Below are 24149 nucleotides of genomic sequence, written 5' to 3' on the forward strand. Positions count from 1 at the left end.
AATAGTTAATTTTTTTTTCAAATATTTATATAAAAAGTTGTTGAATTAAAAAAATACCGTAAAATCCTCCACAGCGTAAATAATACAATAAAAAACTAGTTAGTTATTGGATACTATTGCAATCTCCGCAACATTTTTGTTTAAATTATGGATGCGTCAATTACGCATGTATAAGTGAAACAAAAAATCTTTAATGTATCTCAAATCAATAAAAAGTAATGATGCTTACAATGTAGTATTCTCTAAGTAAGGTTGTTAGATTTGTGGAAGTGGGACAGCGCAATACAGGTTATAGAGCGATCTCTCGCTTCCACAGTTAATACGTTAAATTCTAACAGGTGGTATGTCTCCTGGAATGTCAAAGCATGTGTAGTGATCGCTTGAGATATACAAGTAATAACGAAGGCCATAAAAACCGTAGAAAATAATATCTACAGCTGAACAAAAGTGTCTTAGAACAAGGATTGCTTTATAACTGATTCTTAAAAAAGGAGTTTTTTAAATTCGACTGTATATCATATTCTTTTTATACAATGTCAATTTCTTTTAAAGAGACTCAGAAAAGAAATACATCCGTGAGTGGAGTGAAAAAGCACTACATCCATAATGAATAAACCAAAAAAGGTTGGGTTGATGGTTTTGAGATGTGCTACTGGCGGTGCATGGAAAATATCTTGGACTGAAAACTTTTCAATGTCGAGTTAGTGCGTCGGGTTAACGAAGCCCGAGGAATACTATATAATATGAGGCAAAGGCAAGGCAATATGATAGGTCAACAATTTTGCAAGAAATAACTAGGTAAATAGGCCCAATTGGCCAATTGAAGGAAAAAGGAGAAGTGGCAACATATAAGAAATGATGAATGGTAGTCGTATGTCAATATTACCAAACGTGGAACTTAATTAAAAATAAATAAAACAAAGGTAAATGCTACTTGGCTTAGAACGGTCCTACGGGATTATATTGTATTATAATAATTTCCTTATTTGGATTACAGAATAGTGAAAATCTGTAAATTTGGACGCGATAACGTGAATAAGCTACGTTTCTTAGATACGCGGAACTATCCAATGATAATTATTTTTATCTCACACTATCTCAGAAATCGACGTATCTTATAGTAAATCAACCATTTACAAGTCCGACTATCATTTCTTTTAGACAGCTCACACACTAAGTAAATGAATCCTTGTGTCGCATTTCACAAGCATACACGTCACGAGACACCTTGTCTCAGAACAAGAATTTCTGAATCATAGTAACTTGCCCTACGCGGGCATCGAACCCACTAAATGACGCGCACAACAACGTTTGCAGAGTCAGCTAGTTAGTTAGTATATAAAGAATAGTGTTAACTAAAGGCTAGCTTATTGTGTTGTTTAGATAAAGGCTAAGATTTTAAATAAGAAATAATAAAGTACGTCTTAAGTAGATACATAGTCTAATGTCAAAAAATGCCATCATTATATTTCCAGAGACCAAGCTGGCGGCATTGCCATGTTGAATAGAATCCTAGAACTCTGTTCAAAATATAAGCCACGTTTCTTATCACGTGTGGAGACAACACCTAGTCCCCATAGCCCGATAGCATTAACTCCAAAAGGCATATACATATAATTTCCCACTTCTTGGAGCGTAGAAATATAAAAATGATAAGATTGATGATTGGAGACGAGAGGATATACATATGAATGGACATCGCAGCGTAATCTTTTTATATCGTTAAAGGATCACTAATTTCAAGAACAACTCTTCAACATTAATTTTCTTTGAATTATACCTATTATTTAAATAACATGAAATCAATTCATTTCATAAATTTTACCATAAAATATAGCCGGTATTTATATATCATAAAATGAAACTGCGTTGTAAAACAGCCTGAATAATCAATAAACGAGTTGCCTTAGTGTAAGCACGTGCTATACACCCTACCTATGAAAATACAAATCTAATAATGTATACTACTTTATCATCATCACCATCAGCCCATATTCGTCCACTGCTGGACATAGGCCTCCCCAATTGCACGCTACGAAATCTATCTTCAGCTGCTCGCATCCAGCTCCTGCCAGCTGCTGCTGATCTTGCGCACATAGTTACCGAGGATGAAGTGTAATGTATAATATTTTTAAAATGTTATATGTAATATGTTTAAATTCATGAGTCAGATTTAGTGTTTTACTAGTATTTATCAAACTATTAAAACATAAAAAATTGTAAAACAGTTTCTTTGCTTTAAGAGAGAGATAGAGCAGAGATCTAAGACGAGAAACGCTCATTCATTGACTGCTACTAAGTAATGTTTCTAAATGAGGTGTATAAATGAAACAACTGATTTGGGAAAGCTTATATATAAGTCATGCAGCATTCCCCCTGGAAATCCTCAAAGACTTTAAAGCAATGAAGGTATTCAGTATACTACGTTCTTACCACCGAAGCGTTTCACCCCTCGCTGGTACTACAGACTACTGAAACGATACAAAAAGTCAGACAACAGTCAGTGAGCCTGCCACTGCATATTATTATCACAAATTATAAAGTAATAGCTTTTCGCCCGCGGCTTCGCCTGCGTCGATGTCGGTTCTATCGCGTTTCCAAGAGAACTCTTCAAAAGTCCGGGATAAAAAGTATCCTATGTTCTTTCTCAAGGTCAACTCTATGTCTGTACCGAATTTCATTAAAATCAGTTTAGTGGTTTTAACTTGAAAGCGTAACAGACAGACAGACAGACAGACAGAGTTACTATCGCATTTATAATATGAGTAGGGATTACTAGCTGTTGTGGGTACGAGACAGCTTATTACGCGATATAAAGTGGCGTCTCGCTTCCACAATAGCAAAATTAAGTCTAAATTTATTCATACCAAACTTTTAAACTATTTATGTGACATAAAATTGAATCAATTATGTTTGTTATGTCACATTAGGTTAATATTATGCAATTAGAAACGCCATTCTTAAAATTATCTACAAACTAATTAATTTGGTTAAATTATTTGTTTTTAAGTTTGTATCTATTGTCGGCGTGGTAGCAAAATGTGTAACAAATAGAATGTTGATTAAGTATATAAAATATATAATTTGTAAACGTTTTAGGTATGTTTTATAACACAGTAGAAGTGTAATATTTTTAAATGGTGTCGTAATTAATCATTATGCTTGTTATATAGAGATACCTACAACAGATCCATAGATAGGCACACTGATCAATCATACAAAAATTGTCGTTGTTCGTCCGCATCGGACAGTTGCGTTTCGGTTGCCGAGTAGGCCAGTGGATATTTATACCGCACGCGGTATTCTGTGCTCTGTAAAAATCGATCATTCAAAATGATCTCAACGTTTTTAGTACTGTTCGCTGTGACATTGATTTTGTACATGTTCGTCTCGACGATCAAACCGAAAAGATTTCCACCCGGTGAGTGTAACCTTGATTTACGATATTGAAGTTTATGAAAATCTTAATGAAATCAAGGTCCCTTGTGGTTGTCATTCAAAAATAAATACTTTATGCTTTATGTTGTGTGAATTAAAAATTATGTAATAAATAAAATAGTTACCATTATCACACATGATACAGACTAAACGACTGTACAAAATAATATCTTTGCTTCTTCTGATCATAACAAAAAGAGCACATTGTTTATAGAGTTTTGGTTATGAAACGTTCGTTGAATTTTTATGTAATACGTTTTATAAGTCTTCAAAAATGGATGTTTTATTCATAGTATAGTTATTTTTTGGACATGTGAATGACATTATCATTGTAGATTATGACTAGACTACAAAATTTATCTGGTCTTTATGTTATCAAATGTAGCGGGAAAGGCAATGAACGCTCGAACAGATTACCCGGAAGTGATTTTGATTAATCTCTGTACAGCTAGAAGTTACTCGTAAAAGTATTCGGTAACTCTAAACAGTTTTAAGCGTACATTTATATTATATTGTATACTATATGTACGAGATAATATAATTTAAATTTAACTTAAGCAAATGGTTACTTTTTTCATTGTCATTCATAAATTATGCTCGTAAGTGAATTCTATATTTGGATATTTTTGTAGATAAGATATTTAAAGATAAACGCTTCTTAATTTTTTCCTACTTGTTTATACACTCATTATATTCTTGTTTATTTATTCCGAAAAAGAGTTTTAAATATCAAACTTCTTAAATTAAATCACGTATACAAGATTAATAATCCTTCGCTTCTGCTTGAACGAATAACCAAAAAGCATTAGATTGGTATGTTAGAAACAGAAGTGAATTGAATCAATTGGGTTTGTCTGATAATTTCAGCCTTCGCGACAGCGGCCTCGGAACAATTTGCAATAAATCATTAGTAATTTAACACTGGTATTCACAAGACAAAGCCGCGTACAGCTACAACAGCGAATCACTTGTAATACTACCCTAATGTGCCATTGTTTACCCGGTCAAATGCAAAAGTTACTTCAATTTATTTATTAACTTTGCACTTGTTTTACCATTCGTTCAAAGAAATCTTTGATAGTATATTTCTGTGTATAAAAAGTTCCAGTGTTTGGGATTCAGATAGTATATGAGATTAGTGGAAATATAGAGCCCTAGAACGATTTGCGAGTGCACGGCAGAACTCTCGAGGAACATATTTTTCATATTGCGTTTGTTATTTGTTTATACGCTTTTCATAACCTCACATTACACTTAGTCGTGTTCTTACATCGAACGTCATACCCTTTAATGCGTTACTATATAATAATTACTTTAGCGTCAGAAATGTCTTTATAAAAGAACAAATGGTATTTTGTATCACAGGTTTTCTTTTTCTATTCAAGCAACGCACTCAATTCGTCTCTGTTTTTCTTTTGTTTGTGACCTCAGAATTTTGGAATGGACAGATTTTTTTTATTTAACGTGAGATAGTCTTCATTTGGTTTCATAAAAAATAAATCAAGTTTGATTTTTATTTCAACAATGAGCGATCGATCTACGAAATAATTAAGTTTGAAATGAATTTTAAACGAGTCGGTAATTTATGCGGTAATACAAGTAAGGATTACACTCAATCGACAGCTGATGACGCTAATAATGCTTGATCGCTACTCGATTGGTAATGGTACCATTTAAGGATCAAATTAATAATAATGTGAGTGTATAAAAACGTGTCAAAAACCATTAAACAGCTTCTCAAAGTCACGACTTCTGTTACGTAGTGAAAACCTCTGTGATCTGGTGGTCTGGATTTATCACCACAACAACAGTTCCAGGTTTTGAAAGTTGATAGAAGGCATAAAAATGTGAATGAACTGAATTTACAATTGTTGTGTAGAAAAATGTTTAAGTGAATAAGAATACTGTTATTTTAAGCCAAATTTCATTCATTCATCGGCCATTGTAAGTAGCAGATGACCGAAACCACTCGTGACGCGTTGCATAATTGTTGAAAATTTTCCAAGATTTTCATTCATAATATTACCGTTCCTTATCCCCACTAGAGTTAAAAATTTGAATGTTAGTTTGTTTGTACTATTTTAAGCGACGAATACTTTACCAATTGTCATGTAATTTTGTACACTTCCCTTTTGAAGGTTTACAAGTAACATAAGGTAAGGTAAGAGCAATGCAAAATAATTTTGCATAAATGTATCCCTAAGTTCATAAACTGAATAATATAGTACATATTTATCATATAAACGATGAAACACTCTTAATAATTTGTAACAATATTGTTTTAAATAAATAATGTATCTATTCAGCCCTCTGCCTGTCTCCTAATTTTTTCGTGCTGAACGTCCTGCTTGCGTTTCATTTATCTCTTTATAATAAAAGTAAATGGAATGCAATAAACAGCTGAGTATGGAGTATAATGAACAAGATTGCTCACAGTAATTGTTGAGAATATTGCAAAAAAATATATTTTATAAAGCGAAAATAATTAAGCAAGATGTAGACAAATTGACTTAAAACACCAAATAATGGAAAAACCCTGTAAATGTTTGAGAATTGCAGAATATATACGATCTCATTTATAATGCCGCTTTAGAACGCCATCTTTTAGTTTCAGGAGAAACTGATCGCTCTGTTTTCTGTACCGAACTCGACCCCGATCATATCCAAACCATTTACAGTGCCATAGCCTCATGAAGCTCTTTACTGCCTCCAGTAAATTTACAAAAGATGTCGCTTGGTGTATCTTGACGCGTGCAGATGTATCGACACTGCTTTCATGTCAAGGTCATCCGCTTGGCCGAAATTCTATTAATAAATTGCAACGGCAATAAATTGAAGGACGTTGTTAATTGCACGAAATTGTAGGGGAGAGGACGCTTCGATGCGGTTACTTTGATCCGCAAATATGTTTCCTTTCAAAAGAGTTTTTTTATAATGTGATAATGTGAACTTTAGATACTGAAAATATATTGATACAGAGCTTTTTTAAAATGAGTCTATTGTTATATATTCAGTTAAACCACTGATTGGTAGTCGGGTATGAGGTTAAGCAACGATTGTTAGGGTCACTCCCACTTTGGTTGTAACTGTCCATACAATTGATCCGACCCCAAATCGGCAAATCGAATGAAGTGAAGATATCGATAAATTATTTAAAATCAGACTCGAGTCTCAAAACGTTCTTTGTGGACGGGACTAATTGTAGACTATCGACGATAGATTCGGGATGCTTTTAGATAAAAAACGTTACTGTAACGAAGATTTAATCATTTTAGGGAATATGGTATTTAAATATAGTTACATATAGCAATATTTTTGATATAGACATGGATATACACTCGATCATTCCCTGACGTATTGCTTTTGTATGAATAGTAAAACACAGGTAAAGCTTAGTTTCTTAGTTTAAACATACTATACTAGCAACCCGCCCTGGCTTCGCACGGGTGCAATACTAATATACAACACAGAAAATTTTTGATAAGCTTTCATCCCATTGTAAAAAATCGAAGTAATCGAAGTAATCATCCCATTGAAAAAAATATAATAGGAAGAAATAGTTATAGTGAGTTAGTGATCAGGTAACGTAGTTGTGACTGCTCGGTGCTCTGTTCGGCCAAATAAAGCTCGCAGTGCTCACCTATTTGCAACAATTCGTTGTTTCTATTGAAGTATCTTAACTCGCAGTGCATCGCAATCGATAAAATGATACTGAGTACACAAAAATGCCTATTGGTTCTATTACAAGGAAATTATATTCAAGTACTCAAGTAACAACTCATCGTAAATGAGTTTAGACTAGATAATTTAATGATAAATTAGATAATTTAATTCATGTATTAGTAAAAAGTTTCCTGGGTCCCAAATCACACAAGAGAGAGTCAGACTTCCTACTATAAGTAATTTATAAATAAACAATGATAAATACAATGGGTTTTGCATGTGAACTTTTAAGAACAATTTAATTCGATTTTTTTCTATTTCAGTTTCCTGTATTATGTTCGTGTGTTTTTAATTAGTTTCAATATAGTTAGGATCTTGTATCATATTTCGTGTTTAATGAACAGCAATATATTACTGGTTTCATGTATTAAAAAAGAGTTAGCGCTCTTACGTGCCTCTAACCATAATGTGCGGATTAGCATGCAACCGCCGGGTACGATAAAAGTGTTCAGTCGCGCGGTGTGGACAGTGCGTATACGCGCATATTCGTGGAAAACCAACGTGAAAGCAATTAAAAACTAAACAATTAAGAACTACTAGACAAATATTCCTTACTACCGCGCCAAAGGCCCGATGCCCACTCTCCTATTGCTACCAATTTAAAGCTTAATAGTCGTACCGCAACTTCCTGTAGTTGGTTAATATAGTTATCAATTTCAATAAACTTTTCACTACGTATTAATGCAGTATATTTCCTATGTTTAACTTCATACCTGTATGTAAACAATTTTGGGTTTGTATAATTATTAAAAGCTTCACATAATTATTGAAACTTGCAAATTGGACGTACGCTGTTCAAAATACACGCCTGAATTGTGGTTTCGACAGAAACTAAGCGTAAAATTCAGAACGTTGTACATTTCACCGTGTATTTCAATTTCTGTAGAATGTAACTTGAGTGATCTCCCTGTAGTGCTGCGTGAATTGAACGTGCCAATGGCAGCCTCAGTTTGGAAATTCAGCAAACATGAATTGTTCATAACAGTTTCGAAGGCAACAATTATCATGTTACGGTTTGTGCAACCTACATCCCGAAATATTCGGCTTTATTCCTTAAAACAGTAACACTGTTACTAAGGGGTTAACCAACCATCAATATTTATCTTCTTGTAGGGATCAGATGTAAAATTTGTATCCTTTTTCTCTAATCGCGTCTATGTTACCTGCCAGATTTGAGGGGGGTCTTTTAAATAGTGAATCTCATCAGTTCTTTTTCCTTTTCCAGGCCCTGTTTGGTATCCATTCATCGGAAGCAGTGGCATCCTGCAAAAGCTGAGTAAACAACTTGGTTCGGAATTCAAAGCGTGCCTAGAGCTATCCAGACAATACTCCACGAATGTTCTAGGTTTAAAAACAAGTTCAGAACTATTAATAGTTGTGTTCGGTGTAAAGAATGTTCGTCAGGTATTCAACAATAGTGAGTTTGATTCCCGACCGCATAATTTCTTTTCACGTTTACGTTGTCTCGGACTTACAAATAGAGGTGAGATTTTTTAATGAAGAATATTACTTATACATAATTAGAAAAAAGTTTTGTTGCATACGAAGGAGGTTCAGATTATTTGACCTGTTTGTATTTTTAACAATTTCCCTGTCCCGTGTGTGTTTGTTTAACTGGCGGGAGAGCAAAGTTGTTATCTAGGTTTGATCATTGCTCGCATATTTGAGTTGGACTTTTTCTGTTTGTCTTGTTTCTGTTTTTAAGCAAAAAGAAATAGGCCTCACTCTTGCTACGAACCTCTTTGAAAATCTACTCATGAGGACGGCATCGTACCTACATATTTTAACATGTTATATTGAATGTAAAAAAATATATCAGTACAATATCAAGTTCTTGGTCTTTTGTAAAAAACGAATAAGCAGAAAGATAAAGGATAAGAAATCACAAAAAATATTTAAGAAAATACTTTCTATTATTAGATCGAAATATTTATTACATTTTATTATTTTTATTTCAGGTATAACATTTGCTAATGGGGAAATATGGAAGGAACATAGACAGTTCACCGTAAAGAACTTAAAACACGTCGGATACGGTAAAACTAGGATGGAAATGGAAATACAAAATGAACTGTCAAAGACAGTCGAGTTTATAAAAAAAAATAACAGCCAGTCTATAAATTTAGTCAATTTACTTAGTGAATCAGTAATGAACGTATTGTGGACATATGTAGCAGGTACGATCTACTGCTTTATTCATACTATTTTTATCATATCATTGGCCTAGCCTTTTCCCAACTATGTTGGGGTCGGCTACCAGTCCAACCGGTTTCAGCTAAGTACCAGTGTTTTTACAAGGAGCGACTGCCTATCTGACCTCCTTAACCCAGTTACCTGGGCAACACGATACCCCTTGGTTAGACTAGCTGTCAGAGTTTTTCAAGCTTCTGACTACCTGTAACGACTGTCAAAGATGTAGGAATAAGAGCCGGGACCCACAATTTAATGCGCCTTCCGAAACACGGAGGAACTCGTTATGACAAAGATGATCTACGGACCAACCGCGTCAAGCATAGCTTAACCTGTGATCGAATCACTTATGTGGTTATAGCTTAGCCACGAGCTCCTCATACTATTTTTATCAGATAGCAATAATTGATGGCTGTTAATGTAGAGTTGGTAGTCATTAGAAGGAAAAAAAAGAATTTGGTTTTAGAATTAGGATTCATCCAGTCTACCGTGTGTTATAGGTTTTATCGCCGAAACATCTTAAAAAATAACTAAATAGTTTTTTAATGATGTGATCTTGAGCTGACCACCTTGTCATTATCAGCTTATTACTCGCTTGGGTCTTAACTAGTCTGAAAATATCAATAAAAATATGAGAGTAAATCGTTATTAAATGATATTGTTTTAACAAAAACACAACCGACTTCTAATTAAAACAACTAAGCTAAAATTCAAGATTTTATGATAGGACTAAATCGCGATTCGCGTATTAAGCAGAACAATTGAGAACCTCCTTCTTTTTGAAGTAAATTATTAAGAATCCGCATCACGAGGGTTCTATTAAGAACATAAAAATCAAAAATTTAAAAGTACTTCTTAAAACAATTGTACGTTGTACCAATAGATATACGTAAAACAATTAAATCTATTGTCTGTCTGCAAGTAGCGTTCGGCGCAGCGTTCCTGACAAAGATGTTAATTGTAATTAACATTCCATTCATGAAAGCTACAGGAATCCATAATAAAGGGACTGAACCACTTGAACTGAATAAACTCACATGTGACGTGACTTATTTACTTTAGATTGGACTGGAAGTTAATGAATAAGAAGTTCTACTAGTTTCAAATTAAACGATTTCCTTGTCGTCATAAATACATAAATCATTACCTAGTCGCTTTATAATATAAATTTTAATTTGCTCGGTGATGCTGCGTAATATGCAAATTGTACTGGAATAATATCAATCCGTGATGTAGCATTGTATCTGTATTTTGTAAAATGTTTGATTTATGTCATTGTCCGTTTCGTAACCGACATTGTTGTAATTGAATGTGTCGCGTATTTTACAAATTTTATATTTAAAGCTTTCGGTATATGAACCTATTTGGATTAAACAATTAAATCCATCGAATTTGATTTGATATGACAGGTTGAAATAAGCGAGTTCTTATTTATGCAGTTTGTTATAGTATTGAATAGTTTGGAAATGTATCATTGACTGGTCCCCGATATTCGTGTTCTAAACCCATTGATTGAATTGGTTACAAATAGTTTTGGACTTTCTGAATAATATGACAGAATAACCTATTATCTAAAACAATTTATTGTAAGTAGGAAGTATATATCAAAACGTTCTTACTGATGTTGATAAACTATTCAGAAAGCTGTCAAGTCGATTTAAAAGACAAGGCATGTTTTGCTTTTACACTAAATTAATTCTTAAAATTTTCGTTTTTTAGGAGAGCCTATAAAAGAAGACAAGCTGAAATATTTATTAGACCTTTTTAGAAAACGAGGAAAGGCTTTCTCTGTTGGTGGAGGACTGTTAAATCAGATTCCGTGGTCCAGGTTTGTGATACCTGAAATGAGTGGATACACACTTATAACTAAGATAAATCAAGAAATCTCTCAAATTATTGAGGTAAGAGTCTGTATAAGTGCCCATATTTTTGTGTGAATTCAGATAACCCTACATTTTTTGATAGCTTGGTAATTTTTGGGTGTTTTTAATTGTGGCAAAAAATATTTTTGTTATGATCACGACTTTGATCGGTTAACTATTGGACTAATAGTTTGGATAAAATATGATTTACGATTAATGCATAATGCAACCTTTTTGGTAGCTGTTTTAACATTATGTCGCATTAGTATTTAAATATCAATTGACTAATTGTTTTTTCCAGGAAGCAATTGAAAAACATAAAACCAAACAGGTGGAAGGAAAAGATTTTATTTATTTATTTTTGGAAGAAATGAACACCACCAAGAGCCCTACTTTTACTGGTAAAGTATTTTTTAAGTTATCTAGTGCTGTTGAATCTAGGTTGCTGTAAATTTTAACGGTGACTTAATTTGTCCCTCTCTATGTTTCTCTGACACCAGGTTGTATCTCATGAATCGTCATGGCTTTTCATAAATGTTGTATTTCTGTTGACGCTATAACATCAAATATCTTTTAAAAATTATAAAAAATTTAAGCAATTTTAATGTTTCCAAATTTGTTTTTCTTCTAAATAATATTAATATTTACTTATTTAAGAATGGGTACAAGTTAGACGCGTAAGATTTGTGACAGTATTTTTATACCAAAGTCCTTTTTTTTTCAGAGGAGCAGTTGAAAATTGTTTGTCTGGATTTATTGATTGCGGGATCCCATACAACGAGTAACTTGCTTGGTTTCGCTTTCCTTAAAGCCTTAAAATCTCCAGACATTCAAGAGAAAATTTATAATGAAATTAATTCATTAATAGGCGATAGAATGCCATGTTGGAATGACAGCAACCGGTAAATACCCAAAAAATATATTGATTTGATCTACGTAGAGTCTCGATACAACTGTCTTAGCGAATGTTTTTTTTACGATGTGCAGATTAACGCGAATGGGTTTACACCTTATTATAGCGCTGTGATATAATTATAATATTATTAATTTATTATTCACGTCGTTCTGCATAATTATTAAGGAGTGAACGTTTTATGAATGACAATAGATGATGCAGATTTATAATTGTATGGCACTGTTAGATGGCATGATTAGAAAATTTGAATTTGAAATACCTATAGGCTGCACTAGCCAAAAATCAATGTACCTACATAACCTGTTGTTTTAAGAAATTTTGATTTACATTGCAGTTTTTATTACATAACTTTTATGGGAAGGCCTCACATTGAAAGTATTAAAATACTCCCTACTTCATTAACCTTTGTTGCGACTCTCATTATTTATTACCTACTCAAAAAGTGGTCGCTTTAATAACGGGCCAACTAGGTTGCCCGCTCCATTGAGGATGCGCACTGCAAAATAAGGACTGGAAACTTATTACCACGAGACTCCTCGTGGTAAACTATCTGTGTGTCAAATTCCAATAAGAAACGACACGCTAGTTTTTGAGATATCGCATTTATGTAAAAAAAAGGAGGAAGACTCTGAAGAACTACTGAAAATGACAATTCTTTCATATATGGTGTAATATTATTATTACACTTGTAATGTGACTTGGTTTGGTTGTAACTTGCACTGATCATTTTTTATTTATTTATGGAATGGAAGACAAATAGCAACAAAAAATACGTGTATGGTAAACTTTTTTCTTGATGTCAAAATATTATATTAAAAATTATTGAATATGGCAAAGCGACTGATGTAGCAGAATTACATTTAAGCAAACTATGCGATTCCTGTTACCAGTATTCTCCATAATAATGCTTGCTATATGAAACACATCGATTATTACGAAATCTCTTATCAATTTTAATGTATTTTGTGAATTGAATTAGTAATACTAATACCAAGTATTACTCCAACTACAAATAAGATTACCTCTAGACAGTGGCAAAACTAATAAGGGACTTACATTTTCAGATTGATCTATACATCGGCGTTCATTCAAGAAGTTCACAGATATTATACAATAGTCCCCATGGCAGGACCCCGGCTGCTTCAGAGGGACACTTGTATCGACGGCTATTTAGTTCCTGAAGGATCTACAATCCTCATCTCATTGGCTGATATATGCCACGACCCGGAGTTATGGGGCGACCCGCATGTTTTCAGACCTGAAAGATTCATTGATGAGAGAGGAATGCTGAAAAATTCAGATCATATGTACCCGTTTGGATTAGGTGGGTGCCAATAACACATTTTGAGTTATACTCAATGCTCATGCGTACTTATATAAGCTTGCTGTTTATATATTCAGTATATCTACAGCCCTATTTATGATTTATTAATGTAAATGAGCAGTGTAATAATAGTTGTAAGTGGCTTCGCCTTATTTAACCCTATGTGCTAAAGTTAACAGCCAAGCTCGAGAGTCTAATCGTTCTAGTTTTATTTTGTGTAGTGATCTTAGCAGCGATTTAATTGATTTGATAATAATAAGATGACAATTTGCTTACTTAAATCTATATTCAGAACCTTTTGTGCGGTGGTAATATAGAAGTGCAATTAAGACCTCTTTGCCTTATAGCTCTTTTTCATAATTTGCGGAACAAATCGAAGCTTATTTCAAACATTTTTCAATAAAATCTCATGCATTAAATGAGATTCAAAACAGAGCAATCAAAGAGTGCCAGAGTTTAGGTTGTTAAACATTTACGAATATAATTTCCAGGTCGCAGACGCTGCCCTGGTGACTCGCTGGCGAAGTCATTTATATTTATTACCTTAGTGGGAATACTTCAGAAGTACAGAATCCAATGCAGTAACGGTACTCTACCGTCAGACGTACCTTCGATAGGGATATTGTCTTCGCCGAAACCCTACACAGCTGAATTTACGTTAAGAAAGTAAAAAGTGGCAAAGAAATATGGTTATTTGGAGGGTTACCAATGGATGTATTATGTTATATTTTTAAGAAATAAAGGTTAAATGATGAATATATTTCTATTCTTTTCATATTTACGTAATTTATATTTTAATAATGCCGTAAAAAATGATAAATTCATACATATCGTGACGCAATTCTTAGTCGTAACGTAGTAGCCGCAAAATTATATACTAGCAATGGTTCACATAATTTGCGGCTAGTTTTCCTCATATACCAACATAAATACACTTATGTGGATATATGAAGAAGTCATCATATCTATCATCACCACCAGTCATAATTTCATGTGAGTGTCGCTTGCGTCTTTGTACTAAAATATGGGTTAGTTAATTGAATAACTCCCAAAATAAAATAATAAGCCAAGATCAAAATCACTCATCCAGCGCTAGTATTCGATTATCTTTTTTTCGGTTAAGAAGTCCTTAAGTCCTTTCGCTTAGGATTAGCGGAAAGGAGTTTCAGACTTCTACTGATTAAAACCCGTCCATGTTCCTTGCTTTGCCCTTCGTGTCCCGGAGACACGGTACCCCTTTCGGACAGTCCTGCTGTAATGAGCTCCATAGAACTCTTTGAGGCGCGTAACCTAGAAGTAACATTAGACGGTGTTCAGATAGGCCCATTTTTCGCCGTCTCCTATGTCCTCTGGCTATGCAGAGGAAAAGACGCAACAAACTAAATAGCAAACAGACATTGATAGTATGTTTGCGGAATTCATACAAAATCTCGACGCTCAAATTCGTTATTTACCGTAAAAATAATCAGCAATCATTTGATTATGTGGTATGGTCTAGTTTATGGATTGAACACTCGACTATTTTTGGTTATCTCAAAATTAAAGACTACTACAAATTAACTAATAAATAGCTATCTGTCGTAAAATGCCCAAATCGTGTATGGAACTTTCTATAGCTATAAAAAATAAATATCAATGTTTTAGTAGAAATAAGTCGTTCAAAGCATCGTGTGCAATGAAAACCGTGACAAATAAATTTAGCATAACACAACAGTACAATTGAAGTTTTCGTCTCAAGTTTTGTCATCCGCTGACTATGTGATTGTGCTGTGGAATGCGTTTTGCCTGTTTGAAAACAAGCCCGTCTACTACAAACTCGACTATCACATCAAAATAAGTCACCTAATTGTTGAGATCTATGTTTACCCCATAAAACTCGTTAACTAAGCAAACCATAAATACACAAGTGTGTTCATAGTACGTATATCAATATCATAGAGATGATTTGATTATTTTAACTGCCAAGATTTCAACGTCTTTTGACAGGGGTTTGACAGACACGTAGCATATCACTGTTAGCAATAAATATTTTAATTTATATTCATTGGCGGTACTAACCTGTGCAAATATTTTCAATTTTTAAGTTGTCCTCTTTTATTATGTGCACTTTTAGCTCTAGGCAAAAACTTAGATACCAGTAATATAAGTAAGTAAATTAAAGTAACTGAACTACTCTGATAGTTATATTTTTATATATGTAATGAATTGCTGAATATGTGTGAACGACAAGGGTTTTCTATTCGAAGATATAAATACGCAGCTGAACTGATCTCAACATCCAATCAAAATTGCATTATTATTATAATGTGTGACCTATTCATATTTGACCTACATATTAGAATAGTTACCAATTTTTTGTGTAATTAATCCTTGGCTGTTCATGCATAACGGAACTTACAGAATAACTTTGGTACAAACTAAACATAATTAAATTGATTTCAGTCTATTCTAGTCATTATACATCAAAAGTGCAAGTGATATAATCAAAATCTGTAATAATGACTCGATCAACTGCTATGATAGAGCTGGGCTCTTCCAGTTTGTCACTTTTATCAAATAAAAAAGTAAGTAATATTTGTTTGATTTATCGAATACATTAAAAGTGATAGTCAAGTTCATACCGAATGTGGTACATTTTTGAATGTTGTTTGCGATTTCGAAATAAATATTGTTTCCGGCATTCAAGTAAAATTAAAGGTCCACACTCCGACATCTGATCTTTCTCCAGTTGTGTACAAAAAATGAACCAATGTTTGTGCCATAATATATCATGAGCACCAGCTTGTCTGCGAGCCAAAGTGGCGCTGCGCGATGTTCGGCTGGCGCGCGCGCACAGATACGCGTCAAGCGCGCTATATGGGAAAGTTTATCCATAATAACATTCTGCCAATAATGTTCTTAAAATTAAATGAAACGTAATTTTCTTTAAACTTTCTTAGACGTTCTGCTGTTTGTAATAGGTACCTAAACAATTTTTTTTTCTTGTTTTTTCAGGATAGTCAAGACAGCCACTTTAGATGGCAGAGCATATTGAAGTTTATATATTTGATAAGCACATATTCGGCCTCTTTGTATAATTTCGATTTATTTTCAAAGGTGTGCGTAAACGGTACCTAGATGTGTTTTATTAATATTAATTGATATTAAATAACGCACTTGCTATTTTATGCTTTTAAATGATATATTGTTACATTTTTTGACTGGAATGTTGGTCTAGTGGTTAGTGGCCTTGACAGCTCTACCGGAGGTCGTGGGTTCGATTCCCACCCAGGCCAAATGTTTGTGTGATGGGCACGATTGTTTGTTCTGTGTCTGGGTGTAATTTATCAATATGTATTTATTGAAAAGTAAACTATAAGTATGTCATGTATGTGTATTATCAGTTGTCTAGTAATCAGAATATAAGCTCAGCTTAGTTTGAGACTAGATGGCGTTGTGTGAAAGTTGTAGAATATTATTATTATAATATATCAAGCCATGTTTTAGTCACACCTTCATAAAATATTATAAATAAAGCGTTCTGAATGATACATTTATTTAGGAAAGAGTGTGTTAGTCTGTCTATAACTATTAAAGTCAGTTTGAGTTCTTATTACTTTTATAGATGCAAAATCCATTCCATTATAAACCATTAATGGGGCATACAAGGGTCCTCAGTGTTACACGAAAGAACAGAAAAGAACATTGACGATATCAGGATATGAGCTTTGCATTTTGCCATATTTTAAATGTTGTTCATAACTTCCATCTTTTACAGAAAATAAATTTTTAGATTTGTTTTTTTTTTTCAATTTCAACTTATTTGCTATGTATTTTTCAGTGAGACTAATCGACTTTATATTTGTGGAATCGACAGTAGGCTTGTCGTACTTGTGTATGGATAGTTTCATTAAACAATTCACCAGACGATATGATTGCTATAGATTTATGAGTCCACTTCTCAGAGGGATATCCTATGGACGATTTCTGCAATCCGCATACTATTTACTGCTGGTTGGTATGATTTGATATATTATTTAACAATTTTACTATTTAATTATTATTCAAGATATCTGATTCATCATTTTTGTAGTTGCGATATCGATAAGTACTTGATTGTCAGGCCAATAATTAGTACTACTTAAGCATACTAATCGTTGTCCGATGCTGTTATGTTAAATATGATGGCTGATTTCCTGAACCCCTTGTTAATTGTCCTAATAGTTTGAATGATTTTAGAACGTCAGCTATGTAGTTGACTGCTTACGATTCATGATCGGAAGTTTTCGAGAAGTGCCTCCCTGGTCGATGTGTGCTCCCAATTCAAGTTGTCTATCGCCCGAAGACGTGATGTACCTGTGCAATAACAACAAAACTATAAAATTTTCTAAAACCTCCGCTGGCAAATATTATCAGTAAGTTTTATTCGGTTATCTTCAGCCTAGCCTTTTCCCAACTATGTTAGGTTAAACTTTTGTTTTAGAATTTCAATCTAAAATATAATGATTGATTTACTAGGGACTAACCACCCCAGCTTTAAAGTAGAAAAGGCATGGACAAGCCAGAGTAGCCTCTTGCATATTACGGCTGTGATATGACGCTTCTTAAAAATGGATCGCTATAAGTTGCGGTCATTATTAATTATTATGAAATCGTCTCTAACAAAGTCATATAAAATTCCAGAGAAGCATTTAGTACGATGGACAGAAACGCACTGACAACAAGACTGTTTATGACCGGCGTGGTCTGGATGCTCATATTCTTTATTGCGTCTGTCGCTGAAGACACAATTATAAAGGTACATTTGAGGTTTTTATTCACTTTGATAAATCGTAAATAATGGTAAATAAATTATCTATCTTAACAGTCTCTACATGTTTGTAGACCTTTATTTGTCTATTTTTTGGATTAAGTAAAGCTATTTTTCATAGACAATTTTACAGAATACTCTGTTACTATTTGGAAGCAATTTGTTTAATATTCTTTAATGGCAACTTCCACAAACAAAAACAGCAAGAAAAATAATTGGTCGTTTACTTAAATATTACATCCATATTTTTTGCCCCGGTTGTATAAAATATAACATAGAAATGCATAGTGTGCATTGAGCAAGTTTTCCACGTTTATGACGAATTTTTTCAACAAAAAATATTTATGGATATGAAATTTACATGTTAATTTAAAAACAATTTTTCTTATTAATTTTCAGATTTTTAAATTAACGTTTGTGGTCAGAGCTGTGTCTACTTTAATTACAATGGTCTTTTTACTTATTTCTGTCGAGGATCATGCCTCGCAAGCATTTTCTATAATATTGGATATATCTGGACCTAGTACGCTCGTAAGTATTATAACGTTATCACGTACTTATAAAAAAAAAGGGGACAAGTGCGAGTTGAAGAGGGTTCCGTACGATGTTACCTATCATGTTTTTGGAGTTAAAAAATATGTTCTGCCACACATTCCACCTCCAAATGTAAGTTGGTACGCACAATATTGAGTGATTTACCATGTTATTTTAATATCATGGACTTCTTATAGGTTTTCCTATAATCTATAAGGAGAAAACTAATTTCTGTATTTTTTTCAAAATTTTAGGTTCAGTAGTTTCGGAGATAAAGGGGGGGAAAGGTCAATTTTCTTGAATAATTTGGAAACTATTTATTTTAAAATTACAAAAAAATACATTTAAGATCTTCTCAACAAGACCTTTCATTTGATATGCCACACGATGCAGTTTTCAGATATTTTTTTTTAATTTTCCCTTCCCCCCAAAAATGACCCCCCATATACAGATTTCATCTGCTCACGTCACACCTCTGTGTATGGGTCACAAGAATTGATATGTGTACCAAATTTCAACTTAATCGGTCTAATAGATTCGGAGATAATTGACTGTAAGCGACGGACGGACAGACACACGAGTGATCCTATAAGGGTTCCGTTTTTGTATTCAGACGTACGGAACCCTAAAAATATGTTAAAACATGATTTGCGACAAGTTTACTACGGTTTTTAAGTGCCCGCAGCCGCTCTGTATCGTGTAGTACCGACGTTTTCTATACTCGGTAACACTTGTGACAATGACATCCGACTAACATAATATCCGATTGTTGCAGATGCTTGCCGCCCGTCACACATGTTACGCTTACGGTATTGGGTTATTGGGCCCTTACGATTTTGGTTTAATGTCTCCGTACACAATGATTGATACAGCAGCAGTAATCTCCGTCGCGATGTTTACATTGTTAGCTTTCTTAAGGTCGTGGATAGTGAAAACATTAGTTTTAGTGATGACTGAATGTATTATATTGCAACCTCAAGATTTAAAAACTCATATTCTATTCTATGCAATATTGCCCTTTAGTGCTGAATTTTTACATGCACACAAGTTGTATGTTTTTTATTTATATGGAAATATGTTAATGGGCACGTTAATTTTCGTAGTAAGTTTAATTTTATTTATACCTATACTTATATTACAGTCCAGTCAAATTAATAAGTAGAAACGCGGACTTTATTTGTTCACCTGTCTTAAAATTGTGAATATTAAATTATAACCAACCATTTTGTTAACGTGGAGACGAATTTTTGTACTAATATTCAGGATTCATGTAATTGGATTCATTTTAAACATTTTTCTTTAGTTTGGTAGGGGTACACTTGCAGCTTGGACCTTTTTTCATTCTTAATTACGGGATCTGATGACGAGTCCCTGACAAACCGAGGTGAACTCTCAAAATTTATAGGCAATGGTTAAGTTCCGTCGCTTGTGTCGTATATTTTCAAGAAATTTAATTCATTTATTCTGAATCTGAAATCGAAATACGTGTGGTATAGATCGACTGAAAATTAAAGCATAAGTGTTTTTAGTTTAATAAGATACTTACATACAAAATATTTCGAATCTGAATATTCTATTTCATACTAGTCTTCAAAATTAATTAATTGACTAGACTATCTTCTTTTAACTGCTCCTTTTGAACACCCCAGCGCTTACCGGCAATTTTACTGTTAATTATATTTATTTTTTGTTTCAGACAAATCTTGTATTACTATTATCGAAGTTTTTAAGTTACGAGTTTCGATCAGTGAAACAAATTTATATTGTTGGTCTCTTGTGCTGTTTAGGTTTAGCATTATCCGTACCTTTGCTTATAGTAAGTATTCTCTTTTATTCTGCATATTTATACCGTTTCAAATTTATTTTCTTATCCATTCGGGTCTTTTTAGTTGTGTAGCTAGTATTTTATAATAGCTGCGGTCACATCGTTGCGACGATAGACACCCCGTATAAGATGATTTTTTTTACAATTCTTAATTGTACACACACTTGACCACTACTTTTATTGCAGATGATGTCAAATTTATCTCAAAAAAAAGTATTAACGTTCGGCATAGACATGATGGCGACATATCTGGGAGGTCTTTTCGTAGCAATTGTCATGTGGTTGTATGGATTGGGAAGGTTTGCAACTGATATACAGTATTGGCTCGCTTTCAGGCCAACACGGTTTTGGACAATAAGTTGGGCATTGCTGCCGGTAGCGCTTTTTGTGAGTATAAAAAACTACATGTACGTACTATAGACTTGAGATTCTTTATTTATGACTACCTTCAGCCCCCTAGAGCCAGATAACGCATACGCCCCTTAGAACTTCGCGCCTACGCAGACTAAATTCCATTTTGCAGTGTTTCATTTCTGCCACTAATTTTTGTGGCACTAAATATATACTTTTTCAATTTAACGTTGAAAATATGTACTGTAGGGGGCTGTATCCATAATAATTCAGACTAATTTAGTGTTTATGGAGCCATCGAACAAATCGTGCAGTCTGCACTGATAGCCGAGTGATTAAGGCCGTCACGCCTAACCCTCTGTGAGCGACGTGTCGCGGGTTGAATCCACGCATAAAACTAGCATTTATGTGATCCACGAATGCTTGTCCCGTCGTAGGCACCATGAAGGAACAAGCATTCGCACGGGCATTTTTGCATGTGAATTGAAGGTTCCTAAAACCCGATAAAATAAAAGGATTAATATCCCTAATGTAGGTGTCATAAAAAATCATTAAAATTAGGCAAAACGTAGTTCCGTAAGAAATACCGAAAACTATTGAACGACTTAAAAGATCGATATTTTACGATAGATTGAAAATAGGTAATTTTTTAGCTTCTCTTTTTATGTACTATTGGGTTTTTCCTTTTTCAGGCTATGACGATAGCTTCATTTGTTGAAATACTTACACTTGAAGATCCAATGGCAAAATGGACAGCTTTAGGTTGGGTAGCGTTTACACTATTACTTGTAGGTATCATGAATCTTAAAGTTATGGTTGGATTTTTAATGAGAAATGTAAGTATCCGAGAATATCATAACTTATATATTTTTATAGTAACTATCATGAGACTGATTCATTATTAAATGATGCAACGGTTTGCTCACGCGTATTTATCGGGATTACTCGACTAGTTTCGGACCCAACGGGAGTCCTCAATCATGAGCTGACGAGCACTCCCGATAAATACGCGTGAGTAAACCGTTGCATCATTTAATAACTTATGTATGGTTTTACGTTGTGGGGCACTATAGTTGAGTAAGCAAACTAATTATTAGGTATTAACAGTTTTATGGAGGCTAGCCAAGCATTAAGCATGTTCAGACAGGTAGATTAGCCATTGCATACCATGAGCATGGCTAGTGACGTCATTACACAACTAATATGATTCCGTCGCTGACAGTTAGCTATCTGTGTATGTCAGGCTCTTAGTTTACATATACATATCATACCGTCATTTGATGCTCAACACGGAGACGTTGACAAAGTATTGAGGTTTTGAAAATTGATTATTTTATAGATGCTGATGCACTTTTTGAATTTTCGCTTTGCTACCTCGTTTCGCAGCCAAATGCACCAGCTAGTAAAATCTATTGAAATTAAGTTTACTTGGACTCTTTTTTTATGTAATTGGTTAGGCTAAAGATATTTGCGTACGATTTACTGTCAAGTATTTTTCTTAAATCAGAAAATACAGCGTACGAGAATTGTAAAGTCCACCCGATTAATTTAATTGTTAATTAAAAATCCCGAAAGTGAATGTATTTTTGTGTAACTATAATTACGTATTATGTAGTATTTTAAAAATTATATTTCAGAATCTAGCCGGTTTGTTTAAAGCAAATAAACATTATGGACCTCCTGACTCAGAAGATCGTAAACGGAGGTTGTATTACAGTGAATTTACACGACAGCGAAAATGTAGACATAATTGTTTAGTCATAGACGTAAGTATGTTATTTGTCATATTTTTTACTTTTCTAAAGGCGTGTTTTACCAACGCAACATGAATTACCGTTAAATCCCGTTAATAATACAAGGAATTTTTAATTTATCTGCTAGATAGAGTCTAATCGGTGATTGTGAATTAATGCTATGTTTCAATTTAAGTTTCTAATCTAACTTAACCTCACCTTCTTGATAACGATTTCGTGTCCAGTTCGGAATAAGTGAGATTTATTTGCTCAACTTATTTCCTTTGTATACCCTTATGAAATTAAAAGCTGAAAACTACTCCCGCTGTGTAATCATCGTGTCGCGGGGGTTTTACAAACATTCAATTCACATGCACAAGACACAGACTCAACACAAGCATTCGTAGATTACATAGTAAACGCTTGTTCTACGCGGGAATTGAACCCGCTACTCATCTCGCACAGTGGTTTTGTCGTGGGGACCTCAACAAGTGGGGAATCAATTATGTTAATTCTCATCATCACAGCAACTACGACGGTTTTTTTTTTAATTTGATAGAACCCCTAATAATATTATATCCGGTCAAATTAGATTTTCTCGTGTTAGTGGCATATAATTTAAGGATAAATAAAAAATACTTATAAAATAATATTTTATAACTATATCTGCCTGAATTGCAGTACCTATCGGCACTGAAATTACATTTCATCCTTAAAACATTATTTTTGTGTTTCTAGTTCCGAGCTTAAATATTGCATTATAGTTGAATTCGACACGGTTCTAATAATGAATTATAAGATATCCGCGGGAATTGCACTACAAAGACTAAACATTTATAAGTTAGGACTCGTAGATTCGTCTCAATCAAGCATGTTTGATATTCAGACTTCCGCCTGTATCCCGGTATGTTGTGTTAACATTTTTATTATTTCTTGTTTACGTTTTGTTTTCAGGATTGGTTTGATTGTAACCATAAAACAATAACTCTAGATAACAAAACTACTCTGTCATCGTCCAGTTCTGAGGATGGATCTTTATTAAATATTTACGATTCCAAGACCGCAAGCCGATTACGGAGCATAGGCGCTTTGTCTCCAGCCATTCAGATACAAACTTAAACATCATATTGTGTCTGTTGTTTTTAAGCATTTGTTTCAGGTCAGGTTTCTTACAAATATATTATTTTTTTACGAGTTTTTTATTTGAGCCTTTTATAAAATTATCAATTTTATTGTATATATTGATTTACAACTGCCGGTGGAAACAAGAGATTTATATAACGAACATGAGTTTATATCGCCGTTCCAAAATCATTGTACCTACTGATCTTGTGAATCGTCGGCATCGGCACGACACGGAGAAATAGGGAATGCTGTATTATTAATGTGGAAGTTTTGAGACGAAAGTCCTACATCATGTACCCAAGATCAGAATCATACTTTTATTGTACAATTATTGACATA

General features: G+C 33.7%; 2 protein-coding genes across 4 annotated transcripts; both read left to right on the top strand.

The window, feature by feature from the left end:
* The first annotated feature begins 3190 nt into the window (after nucleotides 1-3190).
* On the top strand, nucleotides 3191-14211 carry LOC113499159 (probable cytochrome P450 305a1). The gene is made up of 8 exons (XM_026879551.1): nucleotides 3191-3421; nucleotides 8387-8644; nucleotides 9120-9338; nucleotides 11071-11252; nucleotides 11515-11614; nucleotides 11938-12115; nucleotides 13194-13453; nucleotides 13945-14211. Exons 1-8 carry the CDS (start codon nucleotides 3334-3336, stop codon nucleotides 14121-14123), a joined length of 1464 nt encoding a protein of 487 aa, XP_026735352.1. The 5' UTR covers nucleotides 3191-3333; the 3' UTR covers nucleotides 14124-14211.
* An 805-nt stretch (nucleotides 14212-15016) lies between these two features.
* Nucleotides 15017-23880, top strand: LOC113499237 (sodium-dependent dopamine transporter-like). 3 transcript variants are annotated; one of them, XM_026879673.1, is made up of 13 exons: nucleotides 15017-15599; nucleotides 15896-16017; nucleotides 16448-16562; nucleotides 17274-17446; nucleotides 17672-17847; nucleotides 18116-18230; nucleotides 18642-18773; nucleotides 19552-19878; nucleotides 20473-20592; nucleotides 20788-20988; nucleotides 21645-21788; nucleotides 22590-22718; nucleotides 23640-23880. In XM_026879673.1, exons 2-13 carry the CDS (start codon nucleotides 15952-15954, stop codon nucleotides 23802-23804), a joined length of 1863 nt encoding a protein of 620 aa, XP_026735474.1. In that variant the 5' UTR covers nucleotides 15017-15599; nucleotides 15896-15951; the 3' UTR covers nucleotides 23805-23880. The 3 variants fall into 3 exon arrangements, with proteins under 3 accessions (XP_026735474.1, XP_026735549.1, XP_026735635.1); XM_026879748.1 differs by lacking the exons at nucleotides 15017-15599; nucleotides 16448-16562 and having other exon boundaries at nucleotides 15948-16017; XM_026879834.1 differs by lacking the exons at nucleotides 15017-15599; nucleotides 15896-16017 and having other exon boundaries at nucleotides 16485-16551.
* Nucleotides 23881-24149: the final 269 nt, after the last annotated feature.

Source organism: Trichoplusia ni, chromosome 1, assembly GCF_003590095.1.
Source record: "Trichoplusia ni isolate ovarian cell line Hi5 chromosome 1, tn1, whole genome shotgun sequence".
NCBI lineage: Eukaryota > Metazoa > Arthropoda > Insecta > Lepidoptera > Noctuidae > Trichoplusia > Trichoplusia ni.